This window comes from Meles meles, chromosome 16, assembly GCF_922984935.1.
Source record: "Meles meles chromosome 16, mMelMel3.1 paternal haplotype, whole genome shotgun sequence".
Lineage (NCBI taxonomy): Eukaryota > Metazoa > Chordata > Mammalia > Carnivora > Mustelidae > Meles > Meles meles.
Window position 1 is genome coordinate 71789759 of NC_060081.1, and position 27531 is coordinate 71817289.

The 27531-nt window shown below is 45.5% G+C and overlaps 1 protein-coding gene across 3 annotated transcripts in view; it reads right to left on the bottom strand.

The window, feature by feature from the left end:
* Positions 1 to 1336: 1336 nt before the first annotated feature.
* The window catches only part of UBE2V1 (ubiquitin conjugating enzyme E2 V1), a 31266-nt gene continuing 5071 nt past the window's right edge, over positions 1337 to 27531 (bottom strand). For 2 of the 3 annotated variants that reach the window (XM_045980602.1, XM_045980603.1), the window contains exons 2-4: positions 13789 to 13937; positions 4358 to 4483; positions 1337 to 3135 (exon numbers count right to left, since the gene is read on the bottom strand). In XM_045980602.1, coding sequence (XP_045836558.1) covers positions 2989 to 3135; positions 4358 to 4483; positions 13789 to 13937 — 422 coding nt within the window. In that variant the 3' untranslated portion in view covers positions 1337 to 2988. Of the gene's footprint in view, positions 3136 to 4357; positions 4484 to 13601; positions 13766 to 13788; positions 13938 to 27531 lie in introns of those variants that run through there. The other variant, XM_045980604.1, reaches the window with a different exon arrangement.

Sequence of the window (27531 nt, forward strand, 5' to 3'; positions counted from 1 at the left end):
CGGGTAAGTGCTGCTTCTCTGCCCTAAATCCAGGCCCAAAGCGCAGACCACCTGTAAACCCACCAGCACCAGTGAGGGGCAAATCACCCGGCTGGGGGGCATAACCACAGATCACACCCCGTTATCACAAGACGGTTCTGGGCGAATTTCCACAAGCTCGGAGGTCAGTTCACTGTCGTGCGCCAAGAAGCTGAGAAGTGCACACCCCAGCATTTCAGATGGCTCGTTCGTCTCTCTGGAGGTCACACGCACAAGAGGGCGGCCACCTTTGGACTCAGCCCTGAATTTGCCTTGGGGGTTTTCCAGCAGCATTTTGACATAATTCTAGAACCTCCCCTGTCCTTTCCCTCCCTCAGGGAACCTAAGGACTGAGTGCGGAGAAGCCACAGCTGGAAGGCAGCAATTCACTCCGGAGGCCTCCTAGGGACCCACCTGGCAGAATTCCGGGCAGTGCCTTCTGCGAGTGGCCTGGTAGGAACAATCTGGCTGTGCCCGGGCACCAGGCTCTGACATCTGAGCTGGCCCCAACAGCCACAAAAGAATGGCCTGGCTCCTGCCACAGGACAGCAAGGTCATGCCTGCTGGCGGCTGGGACCACAGCAGAAGTTCAAATCCTGGATAAAAACAGCCACAGACACAGGGCCACTCCGTACACAGTAGGCAGTGGACAAACTCCACTGTCAGGCAAAAATCTTGTCTCAGACACCAAAAACCCATGTGAAAGTCCTATTTTCCCCTTCCCAATAGACTCCTAAATCCGGCTCTGAGTAGGTACTAGAGGGGACTTAGTAGCTGGAGTCTGCAAAGCTACTTAAAGCAAAGACCACCCCCCCCCCGCCCTTTGCGCCATCACCTCGCCGGACGGGGGTTGGCAAACTGTGGTGCACGGGCCAAACGTGGCCCACGGACTGTCTGTGCACAGCCCCTTGGTGAAGGACGATTTCTACAGGTGAACATTTACAGCGGATTTGATAAACCAGGAAAACTAACTTTGAATTCCAGTAAGCAATATGCTATCCTCTAGAGAAAGAATTCCAGTCTTCTCATTGGTTGAGCTGGAACGTTAGAAAAGAACTATACGCAGTTACGAGATTTTGAATTCCATCAATAAACAATTTTGTGGAGATCCGTTTTCTCACTATATAAATATTTACACAGTACCTTCAGTTTTGCCTCTTGGCCCACAAAGCCCAAGTACTTACTGACTTAGGCCCTTGGAGGAAGGAGGTTTGCTGACCCCTGGTTTAGGACATTAGATTGAACCCCAAAGCATCTAAGACATCAAATTCCATTCCTAAATTATATGCCAAGAGGAAGAAGGGCACAGCTTCTTAAATATTAACGCACACTTTTTTTTTATTATATTAAAATCAGGCAATGGTCTGACAATAAAAAGGCTGCTTATGGAATACTGTTATGTTCAACTTTACTTACAGGATGTTAAATCCTTAGAACTAAGGTATCCCCCAGAAAAAGATAAATGGAAACATCGATTGCTTTTCAGACTTGATAGTTGCTGCTTCAAAAGGTGGTTTAAATAAACACCAAATTTAAAAAAAAAAAAAAAAAACCTTTAGAACACAATGAATCGCTTTTATTTCGGTATGCATCCACATCTCAGCATTTAGTGGTCCTGAACAGAAAAGTGGAAAAATGCAGCAATTTGCCAGGAAGTCAAGCCCGCCAATTTTGGGGATCTGCTGTGCACACCGAGTTCTTTCTTAATCCCTGCTGAGGACCGTGAGAAGCAGCAGCACCAAAACCAAAGTATGCACCGAATTCAAGGTTCTTTTTTGTTCCAGTTGTCAGATTCCAAACTAGACCCCAGTGGATTGTACGATGACCACGTGAGAACCCTGTTTAAAACTTCTTCAATTTTTAAAAGCAAAAGCAATTACAGGAAAAGAAAACAATTCATTCAGAGGGATCGTGTGTGCTTACAAGTGTCTTCTGTGGCCTTTCTCCAAGTTTAACCACCAAGCACTTTGAGAGCTGGCAGGTCTGAGTACCCCTGGTGACTGTTCTTTTCACTTTATCAAAACCTGAGCTAAAAAACCCCATCAGCTGACGACGGCAGCAGAGGGCGGCAGGGCTGAGGACCCAGTATTCATTCCCAGGCTGGTGGAGAGTGAGTACATATGGTTCCAAAACTAAACGAGGGAAGTCAGAGACTCTTTCCAACCTTACCTGATGGCTTCTGGCCAAAGCAAGGAAGTGTCGTGTAAAGTGTTGGGTGGTGATGGTGCAAAAAGGGTCTTGAGGAGGAGGAAGGAAAAAGCAGCACCCCTCGATGAAGGTGGGGGAGAAGATATGGGGAAAGCCCTGAATTCCTCACCAAAGGCCAATTTCAGAGGGGAGCAGAGGGGGTTACAATCTATGCTTCGGCCAAGGGTGGTCACGGGAAGTGGAGAAAGGATGATGGCTTGGAGGGGGGAGGGCAACATTTAAGACTTAAAAAAAAAAGAAACCAGGGGTGCAGCTGGAGCACCCCCGCACACCCAACAGTAGTCCCACAGGCTGCGACCTGAAACCTTCACGCCTACTCTAGCAAGCCACCCCAGGCTGGAGGGGCTGTTGCAGGGACAGAGGGAGGGAGGCAGGGGGAGGAGAAGGGGAGAAGGCAGAGACCCCAGGCCATGAAATCAGCAGCAAGGTGATTGTGTGATGTGTCTTTTCACAGTTGAGTTAGATGTGCCCCACCGGTTAGGATGGGAATCAATTTAAATATACTTTCTTGATCCCAGAAGTTCAACTATGTGGACAGTGGTTACACTTGACAGGATGATTTGTTATAGCACAACTTATATATTTCAAATGGACAAAAAATTAGTATCGTTTACAGTATCTTAAGATAAATTGCCTTTGAATGGGAGCTTCCTTTCCAGTACTTTGAGGTCTACAAGACGTATCTAGAAAATGTACTACTGTGGAAAATGACTGCTTAAATCGAATGGGGGAGGGGGGAGGGCCTGTGGTTTCTCTTTTTGATTAATTGCTGTAACACTGTCCTTCAGGCGGCTGAGGGAGTTTCATGTTTTCTTTAGACATCATTAGGCGCCGGAGCTCTTGCAGGACGACTTTGATGCTATATGAATTCTGCCATTTTGCTAGCACTGATATGGCTCTTGGGTCCACCTACAAAAAGGCAAACAAAAAACTGTCAGGCTCTCAAACAAATGAATCACTACAGGCTGGAGTAAAGGGGCAGATAGGATTCAATGCATTTTTCAAGTTGAACACACCCATCACACAATGGTATCTGACGGGCAGAATGACCTGCGTGATGCCCTCCCCCCAGGTCAGTTTGTGTTTCCCTGTTTGCGTCCCAAACCCTCACTGTTTGTGAGAAGGAAACAATGAGTAAGTAAAAGCCACCCTCAGAGAAAAGGGCCCTGACACTCAGCAAGAGTCCAGCTGGTTCTAAACAGTGACCTGCTCTCCTGGGCGGGCTGCTGCCACTGCTCAGGGCTGGCCCCTTCTCCACTCCACACCCAGGTGGTGGACACTACCGAGGCACAGGGCAGTAAGGAGCAAAGGCAAGCGGTGGCCCAGATCCACACTCTCGTGACAAGGATCTGCCTCCGAGTCACACTCTCTCAAGTCAGTGCAGCAATTCCAAAAGAGGTCTCCCGAAGCATGGGTTGGGTTCTGGGTTCAGGACTTTCGGGGGAACTCAGATGCAAGAAACAGTGAACACACAGCAACAAGGCTCATCTCTTTTTTCTTTCAAGTCTTCTCAGTGTCTCACAACAACAGCTTAGCTCACAGGATGCTAAGGTAAAACCCTTCAACGCCTGCTGACCCCCCTTTGAACAAGAGAGCAGGTCTCAAAGGCTCAAAGCCTTTGGCAAGAAACCTGTGGAGGAAGGATTTACTAACCTCACTTTGATTTTGTAGTATTTACTGTTGTCATTACTGCCTTCTCCGGACCACTGAGACGGCTTTTCCATTTATGGTAGTAAAAATAAATTACAAAGCAATGCCATTAAGGGGGAAAAAACAGCCTGTACCATAAATAAGGCTCAGGAAGTTCGAGTATGACCCTGGGCAGGATTCTGCACCTCTGTCCCTCAGGCCCCTAATCCCCACCTCGGGAGGGCCCATCATGAAGACAGAATGAGCTCCCATCTCAAGCGAGCAGCAGGGGGTTGGCCGGGAGTGAGTGTGGCATAAAATGACGGTTTAAGTATAGTTGGGGACAGGCCCTCACCCCGAGTCTGCCTCTGTTCATACTGCAGTCCATTTCAGCATCCAACAACCACGAAATATACGGACTCAGGGTCACAGCGTCCCTGATGTTTAAGCACAAAGCATTTCTCAACCAAAAGGAACAAGCGTGGGCAGGAAAACAACTTACCACTCCATTAGAACTATTAACTCCATTCATATTAATTTTTGTTACAAATCTTACAAAGGGGGGTGCTTCTGGGTATTTAGGTCCACATTCTATTTTAAGGCTGTATATTCGGTTTTCATAAATTGTCTGGAAAAAAAAGGTACAGAGACGTCAGGCAATTACAAACCAGGAATTCAAAAAGGCAGATCTTTTGAAACCCCGTTTCTCCCTGCCTGCAGAACTGGTGCATCAGCTCCCTTTATACGGAGTCCACCCGTCGCCTGTGACGTTAGCAGTAACGAGCTCCCACACTAGTGTCTACGAACTCTTGCGGGAATACAAAGACAATTTAAAACTGTATCACTGAAGTTTCAAGTTTAAGTCCAATCAGGTGGACTTGTTTTTGCATTAATTTCTCTACTTTGCAGACCTGTCCTGTGCTCTGGGCAATGGTGTGTAAGGGGCCCTCCTCACTCTGGGAAGTCACACCAAACGCTTACTCATGCCAGGCGGCTCTTCAGAAGAACTTCAATGGGAAACACAAGCAGGGGTGCGGGGGCACATGCGGGAGCCGCTTTCCCACCTCCTCATCACCCTGGGGCCGTGTGCCGCACCATCTCCCCCCGCAGGCTTTACATCCACCTGCGAGGCTACAGGCATGTCGTGGGTGAGGCGAGGAGCCACGGATGCCAGGCCCGCAGAGGCAAAGACCGTCCTTCAAACGCCAACCGTGGCTCTGTCGAAAAACACCGGGAAGTCCAATCTCCCACGGCAATGAACTTTCTCCCTGTAACTTGCACCTGACGAGCAGCAAAGTGCGCCGGCACTAGCAGGTTGTTCCGTCTGCCTAGAGCACCCTGCCCCCACCTGAACTACCACACATCCACTGAGACCCCGTTCAAACACCTTGCGCTCACATGTCACCCAGTGCAGCCATCATACGGGACAGGTGAGTCCACCGCTTTCTGTCCTATAAGAAGTTATCAGTTACACATCTAAAGACCACCCTGAAAGGTGCGGTGTCCGATTAGTCTGGCCCCCTCGAAGGCAGAGGCCACCCACCCTCCAATGGGTCCCGTTCTCCGGCACCAGTACAACCCGCTTCCTCAGTGCCTCCTGCACAAGCAAAGGCTCCTGCGTAAACAGCGCCATCTAGCTGTCTTTGGGGGAATAAATTACAGACGACGTGACTTAAATCCTTGAAAACATTACATCTAAACCGTGGTCTATGCCTAAGAAAAAGACAGGAACATATTTCAAGATTCAGAAGGCATTCATCCTTCACATCCACAAACCTTTCACATCCACTTAACAGGGACTCCAAACTGTGACAAATCTAAACTCAGTTTGGATCTCCGCCCACCCTCAACCTGCTCTTCCTCTCCTCTTCCTTTATAAACGGCAGTTAGTTAAAGCAAAACACAGGAGCCAGCCACAACCCCCTTTTCTTTTACCCCCACTTTCTAATCAAAAGAAGGTCTCAGCTTCCACCTCCAAGAGCGATCCCACACCCACCCATGTCCCTCCACCACGCCCCTCCCCTCGGTCACCCCAGGTCACTGCTCTCGCTGCCCCCCTACATCTGTTCTCTACTACAGCAGCCTCACCGATCTCTCAATACCAAGAACTTAACCCCTCCGATGGTGGCTAGTGACACAAGAAGGAAGCCCACGTCCTCGGATCAGACCCTGCGCAGCCCTGCCTTCCTCTCTTCATTCTTTCTCCTCTCCATCTAGCCCCTAACTTCTCTCTACCTTGGGGCCCCGACACCAGTTGCCGTTCTGTGTCCATCCCGCAGCTCTCTGGCTCAAGGACACCTTCCTCTCAGAAGCCCTCCTGATTACCCATCTGAAGTCTCCTGTCAGACCTCCCCCGACAAACTGAGAACAAGGAGGGCAGAGGCCTCAACAGAATTGGTTCCAAACACTCCTTTACTTCACATATGGCTCTTCACAAGTTTACAAAATGAACAGTCCGTTGCAACTAAGGTGCTCCCTCAGAAGACCAAAATTCACTCAGTTAATACAAGAAGGAAGCGAACAGGGATTTATGGAAAACATGATAAAAGGTCTATCCTCAGCACCTAGCACAGTCTCCATCAGCAGCTACGCACTTGGCAGTATCTGCTGACTGCATGGATCCCAAGTTCATCTCTGGACTTCTGTCTTACATTCATGCTCCATAGTTTGTCACGTAATTCACACAGAACTTCTTATATAAAATAGTCCCTGGGGGCATGGGCTTGTGGTAAATATCAAAATCAGTAAGTCTTTTTAAATATATTCGATATCACATTTTGGAGGTTCTGATGCACCAATGAATTCACCTGCCAGGATGTTCTGTGGCTTATCGGTCTCGAAAAAATTTCACTAATCATTCAAAGTTACAAAAGTATCAAAACGGTTAAGCATTAAGGTGAGCAGCTTGGTAACAGGATTTTGATTATTACATATATTAAATCTCATTACTTTTGACACTATGAAGTCTAATTTTAAAATGTGCCTCTATGACTAACTTCTTAGAAAGCAAAAAGGAAATACTAAATCTCTGACCACTGATGTTCAACTGACAAATTCACAGGAACATAGTAAAAAATGCCTCAAGTCAAGCAAACATAAAGATACTTTAAGGATCATTTAAAAAGTACAAAGCCAAGACTTTTGTGAAAAATGGCAAAATGGTTCTGGTTTTTTGTTTTGTTTGGTTTACTAGTGCTCCAGAGACCTGCTAAAAAGGTTTCACTGAAGAAAGGAATTCTGCCTGGAGAAGAACGGCTAGAACATTCTGTGGATGAGGAACACTGCTCAAGATTCATTATGTGATCACGAAACACTGTCCACTTTGCTGACACAACTAGAGCTTCATGCGGCAATCTGGCAGTGCCCCTCGAAATGGGAAGCAGGCACATGCTTCAATCAGAAAGGCCATTTCTAGGAACATCCTACAGCAGACTTACACTTCTGCATAAAAATGTGAAGCATCCAAAAAAAGTGAAGCATTGTTTGCGACAGCAAAAATAACTATAAACAATCTAAATGTCCACCTGCAAGGGACTGACTGAGCAAACATGGCACATTCATAAAACTGGAGACTTCGCAGCCTTTTTAAAGGCTGAGGCCCAGATACACACATGGAAAGACAAAGACCGACAACACACGGGTCTTGGTACAACCAGCCAGTTGCAGAGTATGTACAACCTATAAGAGCAGAGAGACACCGCCCTCTAACTGAGGCTATGCGAATGTGCACACACGATGTTTCATCCACTAGACACTACAGGCCCAGAGCCCAACAATGACAAACACTTCCTGGGCCTAAAATATATACATGAGAGAATTCCAGCTGAATCATGATGAAAAACGTCAGATAAATTTCAACAGACACTCTACAAAATCCCTGACCAGTGTGCTTCAAAACTGTCAGAGGCAAGAAAAACCTGAAATTGTCACAGCCACAAAGTGCCCAGGATACGACAACAAAATATAATGTAGTACCCTGGATAGGATTCTGGAACAGAAAACAGACACAAGGTAAAAACTGAGAACATCTAAATCAGATATGGACTTTAGTTAATAGTAAGGCTTCAATATGGGGCCACTGGTGACAAATGTACTATCCCAATAGAAGATGCTAACAACAGGGAAACTGGGGGAGAGGTACACACGGAACTTTCCAGACTACCTTTCCATCTTTTCTAGAAATCTAAAAGTATTGTGAAATAAATATAGTTTTAAAATGTAGGATATGAGCAAAGAAAAAAGGTACTGGTTGCAAAAACAAGAAAATCACAAATTCTCAGTATATAAAAAGGTGACTCAGGTCAACCAGATGACCGCTCCTCAAGAGACATCTTCCACAGGTGTGCGTAACTTAGGTGTGCTGTCCAAGGTCGGCACGTGCTGTGTGAGAAGGAGGGCTGGGCCCTTCGGAAAGTGAGAAAGTCTACATGGCTCTGGATGAAGACGGAAGAAAATGCATGGGAAGAGCCGTACGGGAGGTGGACCCGACGCGGCTCACAGTCCACCTGGAGAGCAGGCATATGGCAGGCAGGGATAAGCCAGGACACGAGACACAGCACTAGGCATTTTAACAGCGAATTTAACATAGGGAATTGGTTAAACAGGTGTCACTGGGCTGAAAACACCCACTGCTGATGCCAGGGTGAAGGACCATTGCCAGAGTGGTGCAGAAAGAACAGGCAAATAGGCAGAAGCAAGTCCCTTCTCCTTGCCGCTCTGGCACTCTCCTGTGTCCCTGACTGGAGGAACCTAATAGGGCACCAGCCGACAAAGGAAAAATGTAGTTGACAGAGTCCCAGCCCTAGCATCCAACAGCAGAGCTGAGGAAGCTGGGTGTGGAGCTCAAGTGGGCTTCTGCAAACCGCCCCCGCCCCGAGCGACAAGACACAATTTTCCTCTGTACCGAGCCTCTCCCTCTTGCCACAGTCAGGGTATCCTGCTGAATGACACCCCAGACCGGTCTTCAGGCAACATTAACGATTCATTTCTCCAAGTCAATGCTTGTGCCACTCAGAATGTTCTAGAACCTGACAACTAAATTGTCCAGTTAACCACACAATCCTCATATAAAATTCAAAGGAGAAAGGAAGTACTTATTCCTTTCCATTCGCTTTCTACTCCTGTCACATCAGCCTGCATGTGCCCTCTCATCTAGGCCATGAGAGCTGCTCTGGTTTCCAGCGTCTTTCAGTGTCCCCAACATTGTCACTGCCTCCTGGGACTGGGACAGCTCCTCCCGCTACTCAGCTCTGATGGCTGTGCTCCCCATGTCCTCCCAGCACCAGGGCTAAGTTATTATTTCCTGCAGTGTTATCTCTGTGGTCCCACAGTGTGCCTGCCTGCTTTTTTAGTCCAACACTAATGTGATCAACTTCCTATATTAAATTCTCTCTGTTGAAATACCTAGCATCGTTTCTCTTTTCCTAACACAAAGAGTTCAGGGAAACAAAGGGAACTTCTTACTTTACATACTCTGTATCGTTTGAGAATTTTTATGAGGATATACTCATGTACCAGACCTGCCACATAAAGCCGTTTAAAAAGACAGATTGAGGGGTGCCTGGGTGGCTCGGTGGGTTAAAGCCTCAGCCTTCGGCTCAGGTCATGATCCCAGGGTCCTGGGATCGAGCCCCATGTCGGGCTCTCTGCTCCACAGGGAGCCTGCTTCCTCCTCTCTGTCTGCCTCTCTGCCTAGTTGTGATTTCTCTCTGTCAAATAAATAAAAAAAAAAAAAAAAAAAAAAAGACAGATTGAGGGGCGCCTGAGCGGCTCAGTGGGTTAAAGCCTCTGCCTTCGGCTCAGGTCATGATCCCAGGGTCCTGGGATCGAGCCTCGCATGGGGCTCTCTGCTCAGCAGGGAGCCTGCTTCCTCCTCTCTCTCTGCCTGCTTCTCTGTGATTTCCGTCTGTCAAATAAATAAATAAAATCTTTAAAAAAAAAAAGACAGATCGAGATGCACTGACATGGAAAGACATCCCCCATCTGTGAAGTGAAAAAATGAAGGTGCAAAACATTGGTACAGCAAGGTCTCATTTTTATTGCAAAGGCTATGTGCTTATGTTTGTGTCCCCAAAGCAAAGGCCAGTAGAAATGCACTCATTCTGTGGGCAGGATAATGAAATGGGGGAAGGATCACTTTCCTTTTACCTCACACATTCCTGTAATTATGTTTTGTTCTTACGCATGCGTATTTTCAGACAGGTATGTGTAAAAACACATCCAGGTTCTAACTCACACCTAAAAACGTTATCTTGGACAACCCACAGACACAGTGTTTCTCAACCAAGGCAATTTCTGCCTTGGTTTCTCCCTTGACGGGGGGGTGGGGGGTGGGGGTGGGAATTAGGAAACATCTGGAGACATTAATGGCTGTCACAGCTCTGGGAGGGAGGGGCTACTGGCATCTGGTGAGCAGGGACCAGGGGTCCTGCTAATCCAACAATGCACAGGACGGCCCCACAACAAAGAATGATCCAGCTCAAGATGTCAATGGTGCCGAAGCGGAGAAACTGCTCTGTAACCTGGCTCTTCTTAGCACTTCTGTGGTCAGAGCAGAAATAATCCACGTTAAATGCTGCGGACAGCTGGACATTTGCCAGAATTTTGCCAAGGGCACTTGGATGAGAAACTTACTTTTAGGTTTGGAGAACCTGCCTTCTTAAAAAAAAAAAATTCAAAAACTAACACACATATGGTAAAAAACAAGTTTCCTTTCCACCCTGGTCCCAGCCAGCTAGATCCCTTCTGAAGAAGGCAACTGTCGTCCCCAACTTCTTTCCTGTTCCCTCAAAAGTACTGTAAACACAAAGAAGCACGAGTGTATGACGTTCTTCTCTCCCCCCTCCACTCGGGTGGCAGCATTTCCTATACTGCTTTGTACTTTTTTTCACTTAAATATCATGGAAATCATTCCATTTCAGCACACATTAAACTGTCTCTTTTCAGCAGCTAAACAGTACACATGACGGTCTCCTGAAAGACACTGACGTGGGTTCCAGTGTTCCAAATGCACAAACAGGCATTTGGGCAACACATTAAAGAAAGCTGAGTAAATTCCGAGAATTGCTGGATCACTTTTGATGGAGGATTTTCTTTTGAGTTATACAGTTCTTTTGAGTTATACAGTTCTACAAAAATCCAAGAGGCAGATGAGTTACTAAGTGTTCTACTTAGATATTTTGATAATTATGTTGCTATTCCAGAGGCCCAGTATATGTCTTGTAGGCTAGTTGTTAAGCAGACTGGTCACAGGAAGCACCTAGAAGCAGACAGTTCCTTTTATGACTTTGTTTTTAACCTTGGGGAGCCAGAGCAAGCGTAACTACTTAAGGGTGAAAAACCAGTCAGTGGCAAGCACTGGTGAGGGTGTGGAGAAGCAGAAACCCTCATGTACTGCTGGTGGAAATGTAAATGGTACAGGCGCTTGGGAAAACAGCCTGGCAGTTATTTAAAATGTTAAACATAAAGTTACCATATGATCCAGACAGTTCCACTGCTAGGTGTACACCCAAGAGAAATGAAACCGTATGTCCACACAAAAACCTGTATACACATATTCATAATAGGCCAAAAAAAAAAAAGAAAAAGAAAAACAAATCCAAACGTCTATCAGCTAGTTCATGGATGAAGAAAATGTGGAAAATGTGGTCCATCTACTCAATGGAATACTCTTCAGCTGTAGAAAGGAATGAACAACTGGTAAGTGCTAGGACATGTATGAACCCTGAAAACAGTAAAAACTACCACAAAAGACCACATGTTGTGTGATTCCATTTATATGAAATATCCAGAACAGACAGATTCATAGGGACAGATTCAGAGAGTAAATGAGAGGTTGTCAAAGGTGAGGGAGGGGGGTAGGGGACAGATGGGGAGCAACTGCCAGTGGGGAGGGAGGTTTCTCTTTGAGGTAGTGAAAATGTTCTGAAGTTAGTGACAGTTACACAATTCTGAATTAATAAAACCCACTGAACAGTACCCTTCACAAGTGCATTCCACAGTAAGTGAATTCTACGACATGTGAATTCCATCTCGGTGAAGCTAGTATACATACACACACACACACACACACACACACACACACAATGAAGTACAATACATACATGTATGTGTGTGTATATGCAAATACATGTAAATATACAGAATGTATGGAGAGCCCCTTGCATACTGTGGCCACTCACTAAAAGGGAGCGCCCTGTGGAAAGAATTAAAATGAAACCCAGGGTAATCCAAGGAGTTGTAGGTAGAACAGAATATTTTCAATGGAATTTGGTGGTTCATTTGTTTAAGCATATGGTTCAGTGGTATTTAGTATTTGCAATGTTGTACACTGCTTCGTTCTTAATTTGTTAGAACCTGAACACTGATCTGCTAAATGAACAGATCTACTGAACAACTACCCCATGCTGTGACATTTCCAGGTGCGAGGGAGAGTCAGGAGGAGGGAAGGGGGTTCTCATCCTCAAGCCACCTAACCCGTTCTTAGGCAGAGAAGAAGGGCAGTGAAGGAAGCCACTGGCATACAGCGGGCTTTCAGAGATGGCAAGAAACAATCTCCATGAAGAAACACGCTTTCTAGATCGAGTTTTCCCCAGTGTTTAATATATCCAGAAATCCTGGTTTTCAGAGATTTTTTTTAAGATAAAGAAACGAATAAAAATAATAAATTGGATTTTTTTGTTTAAACCCAGAAAACAAAACCACAGGGTCAAAGATGATTCAAGAAGTAACATTAAACAGCAAAGCCAGTCATTCACCGTGACTGTTTATGACGGTCCACGATGAACAGTAGATTTTCCTAACAGTTAATGAGCATGACCTTCCTCCTTGCTCCAGACGGCGCCACATCCCACGTGTCTGCTGCCCCCAGAGCTGGTGCAGGGCCTGTGCACGCAGCGAAAAGAATGCGTGGCCGCCACCATCTTTAAGCACCAGCACACACAGGAAAGGTCCTGCTACATTCAGGCAGAATCTCCCATTGTCTGAAACAAGTTGTCGTATTATGGGAATCCAGTTCCTTACTCCGACCTCATATTACTACTTAACATTCTGGGTAATTCTATAATGGGAACAAATGAAAACTCAAAATCTAAACAGAAAAGAGATAATGTAGCATAAGGTTAAGAGCACAGGGTACGGGGTCAGAACCCCTTTGGGAATTATTGGGTATGTGTCTTCGGGCACGTGACTTGACTTCTCTGAGTCTGTTTCTTCACCTGTAAAACGGGACGGGACAACGTGATAGTAACACTAATGCTACTAACAAGAGGTTCTCGAACAACAGGTTCTTGTGACAATTCAGTGACATTTCTTGGGGGTTTTACTACGTACACTAAAAAGTCAGCTAGCGCTATGAAGCCTGGGAACCCTCACAGATCACGAAGCTCTAAAAGAGAGGTCAATTTTCTCCTGCCCGTTGTCTCTGTCTTCCATGCAAAGGCCTCTGGGTCTCACGGTACCTGCACCAGGGCCAACCAGGCAGGCAACAAGCCTTTGCTGAACAGCCTGATGAATCAGGACATGGACGCGTGGCAGACTGGGACACCGTGAATGAGAACCAAAGCCATGATGGCTTTCCGAAGTTCATTTGGGCACGGTCTTCAGAACGCTGGCTGTGTCTGAGACCTGTTATTTGATAAGCCCACGAGTTTGTTCTGAAGTGCACGTGAGGGCACAAAGACCTCAGAGCTCCCTGCCTCCACCGCCATGGAAATTCACACTAGGAGTCTAAACAGGTTTTTGCTTACCATGTAGAGGGATTAAACAGCATCAGAGGAGGTTCAAATATATAAACTGAAACTGGTCAAAACAGAACAGCCACATTTCAGAAAATATACCATTGGTGAGTTTTTTCCGTGATAAGGCTAATATTTCTTAAAAGGAGGCACAGTGAATTTAAGACATTGACATTTATAGCCGTAGCTCGACGCTTACTCTTGGAGGCCCAATTATCATCCCTGTCCATCTTGTAAGGGTCATGTCTTCGTCATCTTCTAGACCCCAGCTAACTGTGCCATCTCCTACTCCTTTCTGGCCTTCTTCCAGTTCTTCCAACAGTCGAAAATTGCGAGGGACTTTTACTCCTAAAATAAATGGAAAGAAATTCAAGATACTAGCAACTCCAGGGGAACCTGTAAGCCTAGATCTAGCTGCTCGTTATCACTAAGTGGAAATAAAGATGCTGACATGCAAAAAACAAACAAAAAAAAAAACGGGCTGAATGTTGTCGTCCCTTAAGCTTGCTTACAGAGCTTCCGGGACCGAGCAGCATGCCCACAAGGAAGGGTCATGGTTTTGTTTAAGGCGAAGTGACCACTAAACCAAGCCGAGAAAGACCATGCGCCCTCCCCCCCAGGCCCCGCAGCTTCAATAAACTTCATCAAGAGTTTGTGTCAATATGTTGATCAATTTGGGTTCACAACAGATGAAAACCACCAACACTGGTATCATGAGTAGCAACTGCCTCAGAAGAGAAAAGGCTCCTGCTTTTGTTTCATTCTTATTACACGTTTTTGAGGCTAAGGGTGTGTGCATTTGTTGGAATGACGCTCTAACTACCTCAGGAGGAACAACCAGCCGCCATAGCCACATGAAATAAAAACAGTATTCTCTTGATCAGCTAGGAGTCAACTGAAGGCGCCAAGGATAAAGTTTTCAATTATTCAAGCCGTGGTTTCTCTCTTACGAAAAAGCCGAAAGAGGGAGGCTGGTTCTCTGATTTACTTGTTTCTAAAAATTCCAAAGCCTGGCAAGTAGCTCATGGAAGAAATCACACAAACACATCTCACAGGTTCAAGCTACTATACCTGAGTTCAGATTGAGGCTTGAGCCATTTCTGGGTGTTTTCCAGAACAGAACCGAAGCACAGGGGCCAGACGGGGGACGAGGCTGTGGAAGGGCAGGGAGAGCTACTCTCTTCTTGTGGTTGGGCTCCTAGCAACCCTCCCAGGAACATTCTCCCAGCCAGTCCTGCCTGCCTCTCTCTCCCCTCTTCCACCTGCCTCCCTGGCATTTGAACTATAACCTCTGGTGGAAAAAACCCTCAAATTCAGACAAATTATACGCTCTCTTTTGCCTTGAATGCTGAGCCTCTGACTGGCCAGACTCCCTGAGGTGAGCAGCACTTACCACGTCGCCTGGAGAAAAACCCACTGGAGGGACAGCAGACTGGGAGGTGCTTCCCAGGAACTGTCAGTGTTTCCCAAGGTGGGGCTCCTGCTATTATTCGTTCAACTGGAGTAAATGCCTGAGAGCACCTGCTCTGGGTCGGGCACTTTCCTAGGCAACGGGGACTAAGCAGTGAAAAAACAAAAATGCCTGCCCCCATGGAGCTTACACGCTAGTGGGGACATATAATCACAGCACAGAAATACAGATCAGAGAGGATGACAGCTGGTGGAGTTCTGGAGCAGGGAGCAGTAGGGGGAGGAGCTCCAACTTTAAACGGGGAGATCAAGGACAGGCTTACTGCGACCAGGTGTCCTGAGTAGAGACCTGCCTGAAGGCGCATGACCTACTCTGAGCTGAGGGGAGAGGCTTCCAATGAAGAAAGAGCAAGCGCTCAGACCCGCAGGTAAGACCTTGCCTGGAATGTCACAGAACAGCAAGAACCCAATTCAGCTAGAAGCGGGTCAGTGAGAGGGAGGAGCAGGGGATGGGTAAGGACTCCAATTACTGATCTGAGAAGACACTGGGGTTCCGAACAGAGGAGTGGTGGGATCTGACTTGCTTTTTAAAAACAGGATCTCTCTGACTGCTGTGTACAGAGTGAGGTGAAGGGAGCTCCAGTCTGCTGTAAAAATCCTGGCAAAAGAACATACTGGCTTGGGCTGGTGAAGGTGGTGAGAAGTAGTGCAATTCCAGACAGGTGGGAGGCACACACAGCGAAGACGCGCGGCCAGACTGCCTGAGAAGCACGAAAGCAGAGCAGTCAACTACTCTGGCTTCCCGGCTCTGGTCTGGGCACGTGGAAGGGTAGAGTCGTCAGTGGTAGTTACAGGAGAGGATTGTAGGTGGCGAGAACTGAACACTGGACGGTTCTGTGTTCATTTTTTAAAAAGATTTTAATTATTTGACAAAGAGAGACACAGTGACAGAGGGAACACAAGCAGGGAGCCCAATGTGGGGCTCGATCCCAGAACCCTAGGATCATGACCTGAGCAGAAGGGAGAGTCTTTTTTTTTTTTTTTAAGATTTTATTTATTTATTTGACAGACACAGACAAGTAAGCAGAGAGGCAGGCAAAGAGAGAGAGGAAGGGAAGCAGGCTCCCTGCTGCGCAGAGAGCCCCTTGCGGGGCTTGATCCCAGGACCCTGAGATCATGACCTGAGCCGAAGGCAGAGGCTTTAACTCACTGAGCCACCCAGGTGCCCCCAGAAGGAGAGTCTTAACAACTAACTGAGCCACCCAGGCACCCCTCTGTATTCATTTTTAAGAATAATTTAAAGCGTCTACGGCCATACCACCCTGAACGTGCACAATCTCGTCTGATCTCAGAAGCTAAGCAGGGTCGGGCCTGGTTAGTACTTGGATGGGAAAATAATTTAAGGCCAAGTAATATACTAACTTCCCACGTACAACGATTGTATGGTAAAAAATTTCCTTTTAGCATAAATGTAAGCAAATGAGTCGGCTGACTGAAGGTAAGAGTAAATGACACGGACAGTACTTTAAAGGAAACAATAAACCGGAAAGCATACTTGAATGGCTCATTTGTAAAGCACTGGCATTTTTAATCCAAACAGTCAACTGGATTATTCGGCTATACTGGCTTGCGTTCCTCAGCAAACACGAAACTAAAGGATGTTTGTGACGTTATAAGCAAAACACCAGACAATACAATGTCTTTTGTCCAGAGAGTTAACGCTGAATCTTTACTAATCCTAAGTAATTTGCCTGGGCAGCGGAGCAGGGAGGGGCATCACTGTGTAGAGCGACGGCTATTACCACTGTTTAATGTATAAGCCTGCACTAATGGAAATGAGTACCGAAGGAACACGATCATACGGAGAGGAAGACTGATAAATGTCAGATGGTGTGACAGGTGAATTGCTTCCCTGCCCAGTCATATGCTGAAGCCCTAACTGCTATCACTCAATGTGACAGTATTTGGAAATAAGGCCTTTAAAGATGTATGTGATTCAGTTAAAAATGAGACCATCGGGGCACCTGGTTGGCTCAGAAGGTAGAGCATGTGACTCTTGATCTTGGGGTTGTGAGTTCGAGCTCCATGCAGGAGGCGGAGTTTACTTAAACACACACACACACACACACACACACACACACACGTATTTTTTAAAATCTCTTAAAAATATATACATAAAAGGGGCTCCTGAGTGGCTCAGTTGGTTGACTGTCTGACTCTTAATTTTGGCTTGGGTCATGATCTTGGGGTCCTGGGATCGAGCGCTATGTCGGGCTCCTCACTGGGTGGGGAGCCTGTTTGGGATTCTCTCTCCCTCTGACCACCTCCCCCACCCCAACCCCATGCGTATACTTTCTAAAACAGAACAAAACGATAAAACAATATACACACATAAATGAAAAATAAAATGAGTCCATTAGGATGAGCCCTAATCCAATCTGACTGGTGTCCTTTTAAGAGGAAATTTAGACAAAGAAACAACAGATGCATGAGTGCACGGAGACAGTGTGTGAGGACACAGGAGGAGGGCAGCTCTCTGCAAGCGAAGAGGCCTCAGAAGAAATAAACCTGTTGACACCTTGAGCTTGGACTTCTAGCCTCCAGAGCCATGAGCACATAAATTCCTGTTGTGTAAGCCACCCAGTGTGTGGTACTGTTACAGCAGTCCTAGGAAACTAATGCAGATGCTAGGTGACATTTTAAGCAGCTTAACAAAGTTGAAAAGGTTAGAGACTGAGAAGGATAACAGTGGTTATCTCTAGGTGCAAGGATTATGGGTGATTCCAGCCCCTTTCCTGTATTTTCTTTTAAAAATCATTTTTTTCATCATGATAAGTGTACTCTTTAATCCCCATCCCCTACCTTTTCTGTATTTTCTGATTTCTTTTACCATGATCTCATTATGTGCAAAACAAAACACTCAGGAAATATGCCAACTATACTCTAGACAAGGTCCTATGTCTGGGCTTTCACGTTGACTGTTCCCTCTCCTGGGACACGCTTCCCCCAGATACCTATCAAGCTCCCTTACCTTCTCAGGCCCTCATTCATATGAATAGGAATCTGACTTAATGGTTTTTTTAAGTGACTAGTTTTAAGTAAGTTTTTAGTTTTAAGTAAGTGGTCCATACTTTTTAATATTATTAAAACCTGTTCAAGACAAATGCACAATGGCAAAGTACAACAGTTACCATAGCTGAGCCCTCTGAACAGAAGCTGTGTGACTTCTATTTCAAGCTGCTCTTTTTGGAAAGATGAAAAATGCGCCTTCTTGTGTCAGTTATTTAAATCAGGTTGGATGAACTATTCCTGATAAGACTACCTCTCTTGTAAACTTGGGCAAAATGTTGAGGCTGGAAATATTACCTCTTCATTAACAAGCAGATCTGATAAGGGAATCCTAATCCAAAGATCACAAGCTCATTGTATTACTTTCAAATAGTAAATTCAAGTTATATTTTTCTGATGTTTGATTTCTACTTGCGAAATAGGGGAAAATATTCTATTATTTAATTCTATACTTCCAACAGTCATTTCTACCGGATTAGACGTTCAGTTACAGCCCATGTATACAACTGAACCAAAGAAATAAAGGGTTCCATTTATCTTAGGTTCGCATTTGCAACCATGGCAATGCACTGTTCTTGCAGTACTGATATTACAGGATCATTAAATTTGATTCAAGTTATAAAACAGGATTCAGAAACAGTTTAAGGGGTGCATGGGTGGCTCAGCTGGTTGGCTGATCTCAGCTCAGGTCTGATCTCAGGGTCATGAGTTCAAGCCCAGTGTTGGGCCCCACGCTGGGCATGAAGCCTACTTAAAGAAAAAAAAAAAAGTTAAAAAAATCAAAAACTTTGGAATGGCTCATTATCTATTAGATAGTCAAAAAATATTCCAAGCGGGAGTTGGAACATACATATAAATATTGGAATAATTGTACCATATACTGATTAATTACAGTAAGCATTCATTCCATTTGAACAGCAGTTCTCAAGGTTTTCTGGTCTCAAGACCCTTTTATACTCTCTTAAAAATTATTGAAGACCTCAAAGAGCCTTTGTCTATGTGGGTTATAGCTATTGATATTTGCCAAATCAGAAGTCAAAACTAAGAAATTTAAAAAATATTTAATTCACTTAAAACTAACTACAACAGGGGCGCCTGGGTGGCTCAGTGGGTTAAAGCCTCTGCCTTTGGCTCAGGTCATGATCCCAGGGTCCTGGGATCAAGCCCCACATCAGGCTCTCTGCTCCTCCGGGAGCCTGCTTCCTCCTCTCTCTCTCTGCCTGCCTCTCTGCCTACTTGAGATCTGTCTGTCAGGTAAATAAGTAAAATATTAAAAAAAAACAACAGGGGCGCCTGGGTGGCTCAGTGGGTTAAAGCCTCTGCCTTCGGCTCAGGTCATGATCCCAGGGTCCTGGGATCGAGCCCCACATCGGGCTCTCTGCTCAGCAGGGAGCCTGCTTCCTCCTCTCTCTCTGCCTGCCTCTCTGCCTACTTGTGGTTTCTCTCTGTCAAATAAATAAAATGTTTAAACAACAACAACAACAACAACAAACTAACTACAACAAATCATCATGTGTTCAGATAAATAACCTATCTTATGAGATAACTAGTTTCCAAAGAACAAAAGAAAATTAGTGAGAAGAGTAGGATGGCTTTACAAATTTTCTTTAATGTCTGGCTTAAAATAGGGAGTGTGAAGAACCAAGGTAAGCTGGAGAATATATGTCCTATTTAAAGGGGACTCTCGGGCACCTGGGTGGCTCAGTGGGTTAAGCCTCTGCCTTAGGCTCAGGTCATGATCTCGGGGTCCTGGGATCGAGCCCCGCATCAGGCTCTCTGTTTGGTGGGGAGCCTGCTTTCCCCTCTCTCTCTCTCTGCCTGCTTGTGATCTCTCTCTCTCTGTGTCAAATAAATAAATAAAATCGTAAAAAAAAATAAAGGCGACAGTCACTCCTTTGGTCTAACCAAGTATCTGTGGGTCAAGTTCTGCTTATGAACCACCACTATGCGTGGGGACACCTAATTGTTCTCAAGAATCTCTCTGATCCCTAACATCCTAGATTTAGCTCAGAGAGTTCTTAAAAACTTTTTTGTCAGAAGGGTAAAATTGATAAACACTAGGCTAATCTGGCATGGGGTGGTTAAGTATTCTGTTGACCTTTATTTAGCTAAATACTGAAGAATTTAAGTCCACAAACTCAACAGCTTTAAAAGGGAACTGTCACTCTGAATTCATTTTTACTAAGACATAAACTTTTTTTTTTAAAGACTTTTTTATTTATTTGAGAGAGAGAATGAGAGAGCAAACGAGCAGGAGAAGGCAGAGGATCAGAGGGAGAAGCAGACTCCCTGCTAAGCAGTGAGCCTGATGCTGAAACTCAATCCCAGGACTCCAGGATCATGACCTAAGCCTAAGGCAGTCGCTTAACCAACTGAGCCATCCAGGTGCCCCTAAGACATAAACTTTCATTTTCACTCAAAAATGGACTAAAAGCAGAGTGTGGAGAATAAGAACAGCTAGCAGAAATCAGGAATTATAAAATTATGGAGTGGTTCATTCAGTTTTTTCCTGATATTTACATAGGAGTGGCTAATGAGCACCTAGTTAAGTGGTTTACTGAACTCTATTTGTAAGGCACCATTCTGGGGTTAACCATGTTTAATGTGTGTAAAACTGAGCTCACTCCACACTTCTGAGCAAAAAAATCCACACGTTTCAGGCCTGCAAATAAAGTTTGCTAGGAGGGGTGCCTGCCTGGGCGGCTAGTCAGTTAAGCGTCTGCCCTTGGCTCAGGTTGTGATCCCAGGATCCTGGGACTGAGCCCTAATTCAGGCTCCCTGCTCAGTGGGGAGCTAACTTCTCCCTCTCCCCTCCACTGTTCTCTCTCTCTCTCTCTCTCAAATAAATAAATAAAATCTTTAAAAGAAAAAAAAGTTTGCTAGGCTTTTTACCTGCTTGTCAAAATTTTCCTGTAAATATGTCGGTAGCATCATCATTTACAACTTCTTTCTGTGCAAGAATACCCAACACTTATCCAATACCATGCTAGACCTTCGAGCGGCTATGCAGAAATAAAAACAGAAGTCTCACAACTGGAGTATAAAGTCTCACTATGAAAACAAAATACACACGCGAAAAAGGTATACACATACAAAGCTCAATAAAACAGAACAGCATCAGAACTTCACAGGGCAATGTGAGGGTCCAAGACCCCTCTGGATTTGATGAAAGCTGGAGGTGGGGTCTTGCTACCAAGAGGGACCAGACTTATCCCCAGGGTCACTATGCTCCAAGTAGGCCAAGAGATAAGGCGAATATCCTGCGAATATCCTGCGTAATGCTCAGGGTGGGCGGGGAAGGAGGAGAGGCCAGGTTAGGAGTATGCAACCAGCGACGTCTCAGGATGCAAAGCCAGAAGCATCTGCTTAGAGCAAATATTATGGCAGAACATCTTATCAAGGGGCCGGGCGGTGGGAAACCGAAGGAACGTTAAGAGGGGTGCCTGGCTTAGTTGGTTAAATGTCTGCCTTAAGCTCAGGTCATGGCCCCAGAATCCTGGGACTGAGCCCCACGTCAGGCTCCCTGCTCTGTGGGGAGCCTACTTTCCCCTCTCCCTCTGCCTGAGGTTCCCTCTGCTTGTGTGCACTCCTGCTCTCTGTCAAATAAAAAAAAAGTCACATCTTAAAGTCTTTAAAAGAAAGAAAGGAATGTTAAGAGACTTAAGGCAGCACATATTAATTTGCACGACCGTGGCGGTGGTTCCCATCAATGTGACAGAAAAACTGCTGGCCTGTACACAGCAGGCTTCACACAAGTATTTGTTGAAAAATCCCAAACTGGAGGTAGGGGGAGAGAATACAAAGGTATGCAAACTCCATTTTATAAAAAAATAAGCACAGCGGTGCCTGAGTGGCTCAATAAGTTAAGTGCCTAACTCTCGTGGAGCCTGCTGAAGATTCTCTCTCTCTCTCTCTCCTTCATTCTCTTTCACTCTGCCCCTCCCCCCCAAAACCAGCATGAGGTCACCCACGCTTTCTTGTATGGAAGAGTGATCTTTACGTGTCACAAACACACAATCATGAGGATACCCACCTGCTCTACCATTCTATTATTTATTTTTAAAGATTCTATTTTTAAATAATCTCTATAACCCAACGTTAAGGCTTGAACTTGCAAACCCGAGATCAAGAGTTGCACGCTGTACGGACTGAGCCAGTCAGGCGCCCCATTATCATTCCAATTTTCAAATGCTGGTCAGAGCCATGGCTAAGTGATCTCCCACACAAAACAATGAGTGCATGCTAGAGAAAATTCTATAATCTCTCCACAGGGGATTAAGAGCAAGACCTGGGAACCAAGTCCTGGTCCACAGTCTCCTAGCAATCGAGCTGTGTGACTCCACCAGCTACGTCGAGGCTCAGGGAAACAGGGATGCCATCACTCGCTGGCGCTACGGTGGCAGGAAGAATTGACGAGATAAAGCCTGTAAAGCGCTGTGTGTAATTCCCGGCAGAGTGACTTTTCTATCGCATCACTTTCATTAGCACATGGTATCATCCACCATAAAATAAAACCCCAAACCCCTCACCTGATCCCACACTCCCCCCAGCTACCATCTCATTTCTTTGTTCCTTTTTAGCAAAAAACATCAAAGGGTTTTTTTCTTGTCTGCCATTCTGCACCTCACCTGCACCTGTCCTAGTCACCCTTTCTGTCCAGTCACTCACCAAAACTGCTCTGGTCAGGGGCACAAGGGGCGCCCTCTAGCAAAATCCTGGGGCAGATTTTCAGCCCCAGTTCCCACTTCCTAGCGCTCCAGTGGCCATTTCAGGGACTTCCCTGCCTCAGATTCTCTTTCTGTCTCACTGACTCCTTCATCTCATGTCTCTGACCCCCAAATACGGACTGCCTGGCCTCAGGGCACAGCCCCCAGACCTTCCCCTTTCTGTCTCTTCCACTCCCCCATGCCCAGGCTATTTTACCCAAACCAAGAAGGCTGGTAGTGACTTTACAATTTACATTTCCAATTAACTGCCTCACTGACATCTCAGTTTAGATGCCTACAAGGCCTCTCCAACCTAAAACACTTCCAAACAGAACTCCCTTGTATTCCTTTAAAAAAAAAAAAATCTCCCAAAACTACCCACTCTTCAATCTCAGTATATGACACAAACATTTACTGGATTGCTCTGGTCAAGTACCTTGGGGTCAAGATGAGAAATCTTTCCCTTACCCCCCATACTCAATCCATTTCCAAATATATTCCAAATATGGTCATTTTTGCCATGTCCACTGTGATCCCTACAGTCCGTGCCCCCTCAGCGTCCTAACTGGTTGGCCTATACCTAGTCTCATCTCTGCGGTGAGCTTTTTAAAGTAAGTTCGCTCCTGTCACTCACCCAGCCCTCCAATGGCCCACCCAGCACACACTGGAGCACCACCCGCGTCTCCAGCCTTTCCTGCCACCCGCTCCCTTGCTCCTTGTCATCCCTTGGCCATACCCCCCCCTTCTTTCAGTTCCCACACGAACTGGCAACCTCACTTTCTGCCTCCCCTGGGATTCTCTGGATGGCCAGTGGGGTGGTTCTCTTACTCCTCCCTAAGGCTGGACTTCCCATTCCCTTACCTTGCTTTGCTTTTCTTCACCGCATTGGCTACCACTTGACATTTTTTTTTTTTTAAGATTTTATTTATTTATTTGACAGAGAGAAATCACAACTAGGCAGAGAGGCAGGCAGAGAGAGAGAGAGGGAAGCAGGCTCCCTGCCGAGCAGAGAGCCCGATGCGGGACTCGATCCCAGGACCCTGAGATCATGACCCGAGCCGAAGGCAGTGGCTTAACCCACTGAGCCACCCAGGCGCCCCACCACTTGACATTTTTAATACGCTCATTTCTAATTATTAGTTGTCTACTGTCTCTCCCGTCTGAACATAAATAATCTCCATGACAGTGAAACTCCGTCTCTTCTGTTCACGGCCAAACCTTCAACCCCACAAGGAGTGCTTTGCCAGCCTCTGTGCTCAAGTGCTTGCCGACTGAATGAATGGGTGGCTGGGTGTCAGCGAGGGATCTTACTTCGGAATGAATAACGCTCCATGTCACAGAATTCTAACTCTGGTTTATTTCTGAAAATACATCATGGAAACATTCATAGCACTACTAAAAGAAAGCCATAACGTTAGAAAGATTATGGAAGTATGGATTAAGTAGCCGAAGGAAAGTTATATACTGAATTCTGAATGATCTTGGGAAGAAGCAGAAATCTTAATTTAGAAGCCAGGCAAAGGTCTTCTTGGAGCGCTCCTCCCCCACATCCCTTTACCCTCACGCAATGTCTGTGCTGAACCTTTTCTTTTTTCTTTACATTTTATTTTCTTTTGTTTTTATTGTCTGACTCACTCTCAGAGCTTCTCGAGCTAGAGCTGTGACTCATTCAATCCTGCCTCCCCATAATCTGGTGTGTTACCTGGCATACAATGGTGCTCAATATATGTTTCCTGACAGGAGACACAGCGCTAGCTCCTGCCTTCCTCCTGTAAACTCTAACATGGTCTACTGTGGCCAAAACACTGAATACTGATACCATGTAACTGAGAAACCTAATGTCTTTTATTTTGAGATCATTAAAAATTGATAACTAATTTTATTTTTTAGTCAAGTATGATAGAGACTTTTAGAGAAATCTACATTTTTTTAAATGATGGAAAACTGTTTTGTTTTGTTTTTTTACCCAAATCACACAAGCCAAAGGATTCATCACTACAAGATGACCTTTGTTTCATAAAATATATATGAAAGCATGTTACTGATATTCTACACCATTTAGAAACTGTATACAAAGTTAATACATCAATATTTTCTACAAAGCAAGTGTATTTAACTCTAAATGGCCTGACTACACCCTAGTGCTACAACTCCAGGGGCTATCCAGGGACACAAATCCAAATACTGGCGGAGTTCAGGGGTGCCTAGGGCTGGCTCAGTAGGTGAACTCTGTGACTCTTGACCTTGGGGTTACAAATACGAGCCTGACACATGGTGCAGCGATTACTTAAAAATAAAATCTTTTAAAAAATATATATTACTGGAGTTCAGAGATCCTACAGACCTTGTATCAGTTACAGGTGAGGACTTCATCCCAACCTGGAGAGTATAAGCTTAAAATGATGATACATTAATTTTAACAAAAGATCTCTGTGAATATACTTAAAAATTAAATCCATACCTGCCAAAGGACAGAAGCGTAACAGGTCAGAAAAACTTAGGATTACTCCTTGTACGTTTAGTTCTTATGGCACTTTAATCCACTGAATCAACCTCAATATTTGTGTGTGAGTCTTACACCACAAGGAGCTAGAGAAGCAGCTTCAAGGGACAATACAGAGGATGTACAAATGAACTCTTGTTAATCTTGGTAAACTATTAAAAATTTAACGATGGAAATGTTACAATAACTTCACCAAGGTGCTAAGATATCACAGCAGTCCAAGATTTTTTAAAAGAAAATATTCGTCCTGTGTAACTTCAGAATTCTTTCCAGAAAGATTTTTTCCTGGATCTGTGTCAGCATCAAGAGTCAGCCAGTTATTCTCCTGGCTAAGTATAAGCTGAAAAGTCAGCAGCTGCAGGATATTACAAAGAAAATATGACAACCAGGTTGAAAAAGCATGAATATTTGATAGGGTTTTACACCATGTCATAGTAAAACATTTAATGCAGTAATTGGAGACAAAGCAACACAGTAAAGTATTTGTGATACAAAATGGCTGTGAAGCCCTTTAAAATACCTTTTGGGAAAGTCATAGCCACAAAGTAGCAGCTACTACAGCACCCCATCCTGGAAAACCCTGGCCTGGCTGAGCCCCACAGGTTTTCTCCTGAAAAGAAAGCTGCCAGTTAAAACTGGTCTGGTTGCCCATTTAAGGAAGACTGTGAACTAGGAGTCTGGTACTACTCCTGTTTTGGAAAACAAGGAGGCCTGGACCGTGATACACCAGCTTCAATGTTTCTGAAAAGTAGCTATAAAGTCAGGGCCAGGTAACTCTTATTCTTGAGCAACCGCCAAGTGCAGTCTGGCTGCGTAGTTAGTGCCTGCCCAGAGAAGCAGAATTGTTCTCTCCTTTACAGCAATCATCCTCCAAGTATGGTCCCAAGACCTGCAGCCTACACATCCCCTGAGATCTTACTAGAAATGTGAATTCGCATGCCCCATCCCAGAACACCACAATACACTACCGAACTACAGACCCTGGAACCCTACGGGTGAAACCCAGCGACTGAGCAAGCAATCCTGGAGATTCAGACACTAGTTTAAGAGCTGCTGATCTAGGGGAAGAGTGGCAATCTGTCTTTATGGTTCAGACAATGGGACAACAAAGAGTTGGTGACAAAATGTGAGACGCTGGGTTTCTCTGACATTAGGGTGACCAAGGACAAGTACCAGATTTTCTCTAACAGGGGCAGAGACAAAGAATAAGATGTGGGAAGTGGTATCAGGACAGTTAGGGAAGGAGAGGACAGAGTTAAGTCTAGCTAACGTCCCTCTAGAAATACCAACTAGTCAGGCCAAGAGCTTTCCTTTTTGAAAGGCTGAAGAGTTACTCTTGCTTCTGCCTTATCAGATACATTGTTTCTCCAAATATGTCAAATTTATATATTTGGCTACATCAAGGTGAGACCTTGGATTAATTCACTGCACAAGTCAACAGATATTTACAGGGCAGGTCAGGGACTGTGCTGGGTGCTACGACATAGCAGTGGAGAACAGGAAAAAATCCCGCCCTTGCAGAAAAGCACAGAAAATACACAAGAGAGCAAATAAGAAAGCTTCAGATAAGGTGAGTGCTTTAAAAGAGAACAGAAAAGAGATGTGATGATGACTGCAAAGACTATATTGAATGGGGGTGGTCAGGGATGTCCCTTCTGCAGAGCAGAGACCTGAAGAACCGGAGGCAGATCATTCCCAAAGGGGTTAGCGCAGGAGCAGAGGTGTGCGTGATACCACGTGAGGGCAGGGGGCAGGCTACAGACGGCCTTTTGGGCCCCGGAGAAGAGAATGATCTGATTCAAAGTGCAAGGAGATTTGATTCTGAGGGCTTTCTGCAGTGGAGGGGCAGTTTCTGTTTTCAGTCTGCAAGAGATCATTGTGCTTCCTCTAGAGAACGAACTGGAAAAGGGCAAGACTGGAAGCTGGCTTCTGCAGTCTTTCAGAGAGACGGTTCTGGTCCAGCAGGAATGAGACCAGTGGAGATATAAAGGAGGATTTAGCATCTTTTGTTGGGTTTTACTACTGGACTTGTGATGGAAGGATGTGAGGATGAGGAAAGGACCCTATCCGAGGGCCTCGACTACCCACCCGTGAAAGAACGAATTGGCCAAGTCGGAAATGTCCATGGACCTGCCAGAGGCTGAAGGAACGTGAGATGCCTGGCTGGAGAGAAGGCAACGGGGGCTGGAAGAATGATAATGTGTCCAAGAGCACATGCCCTGGAGCAGAACTGTGCTGCACCCTAGCTCCACAA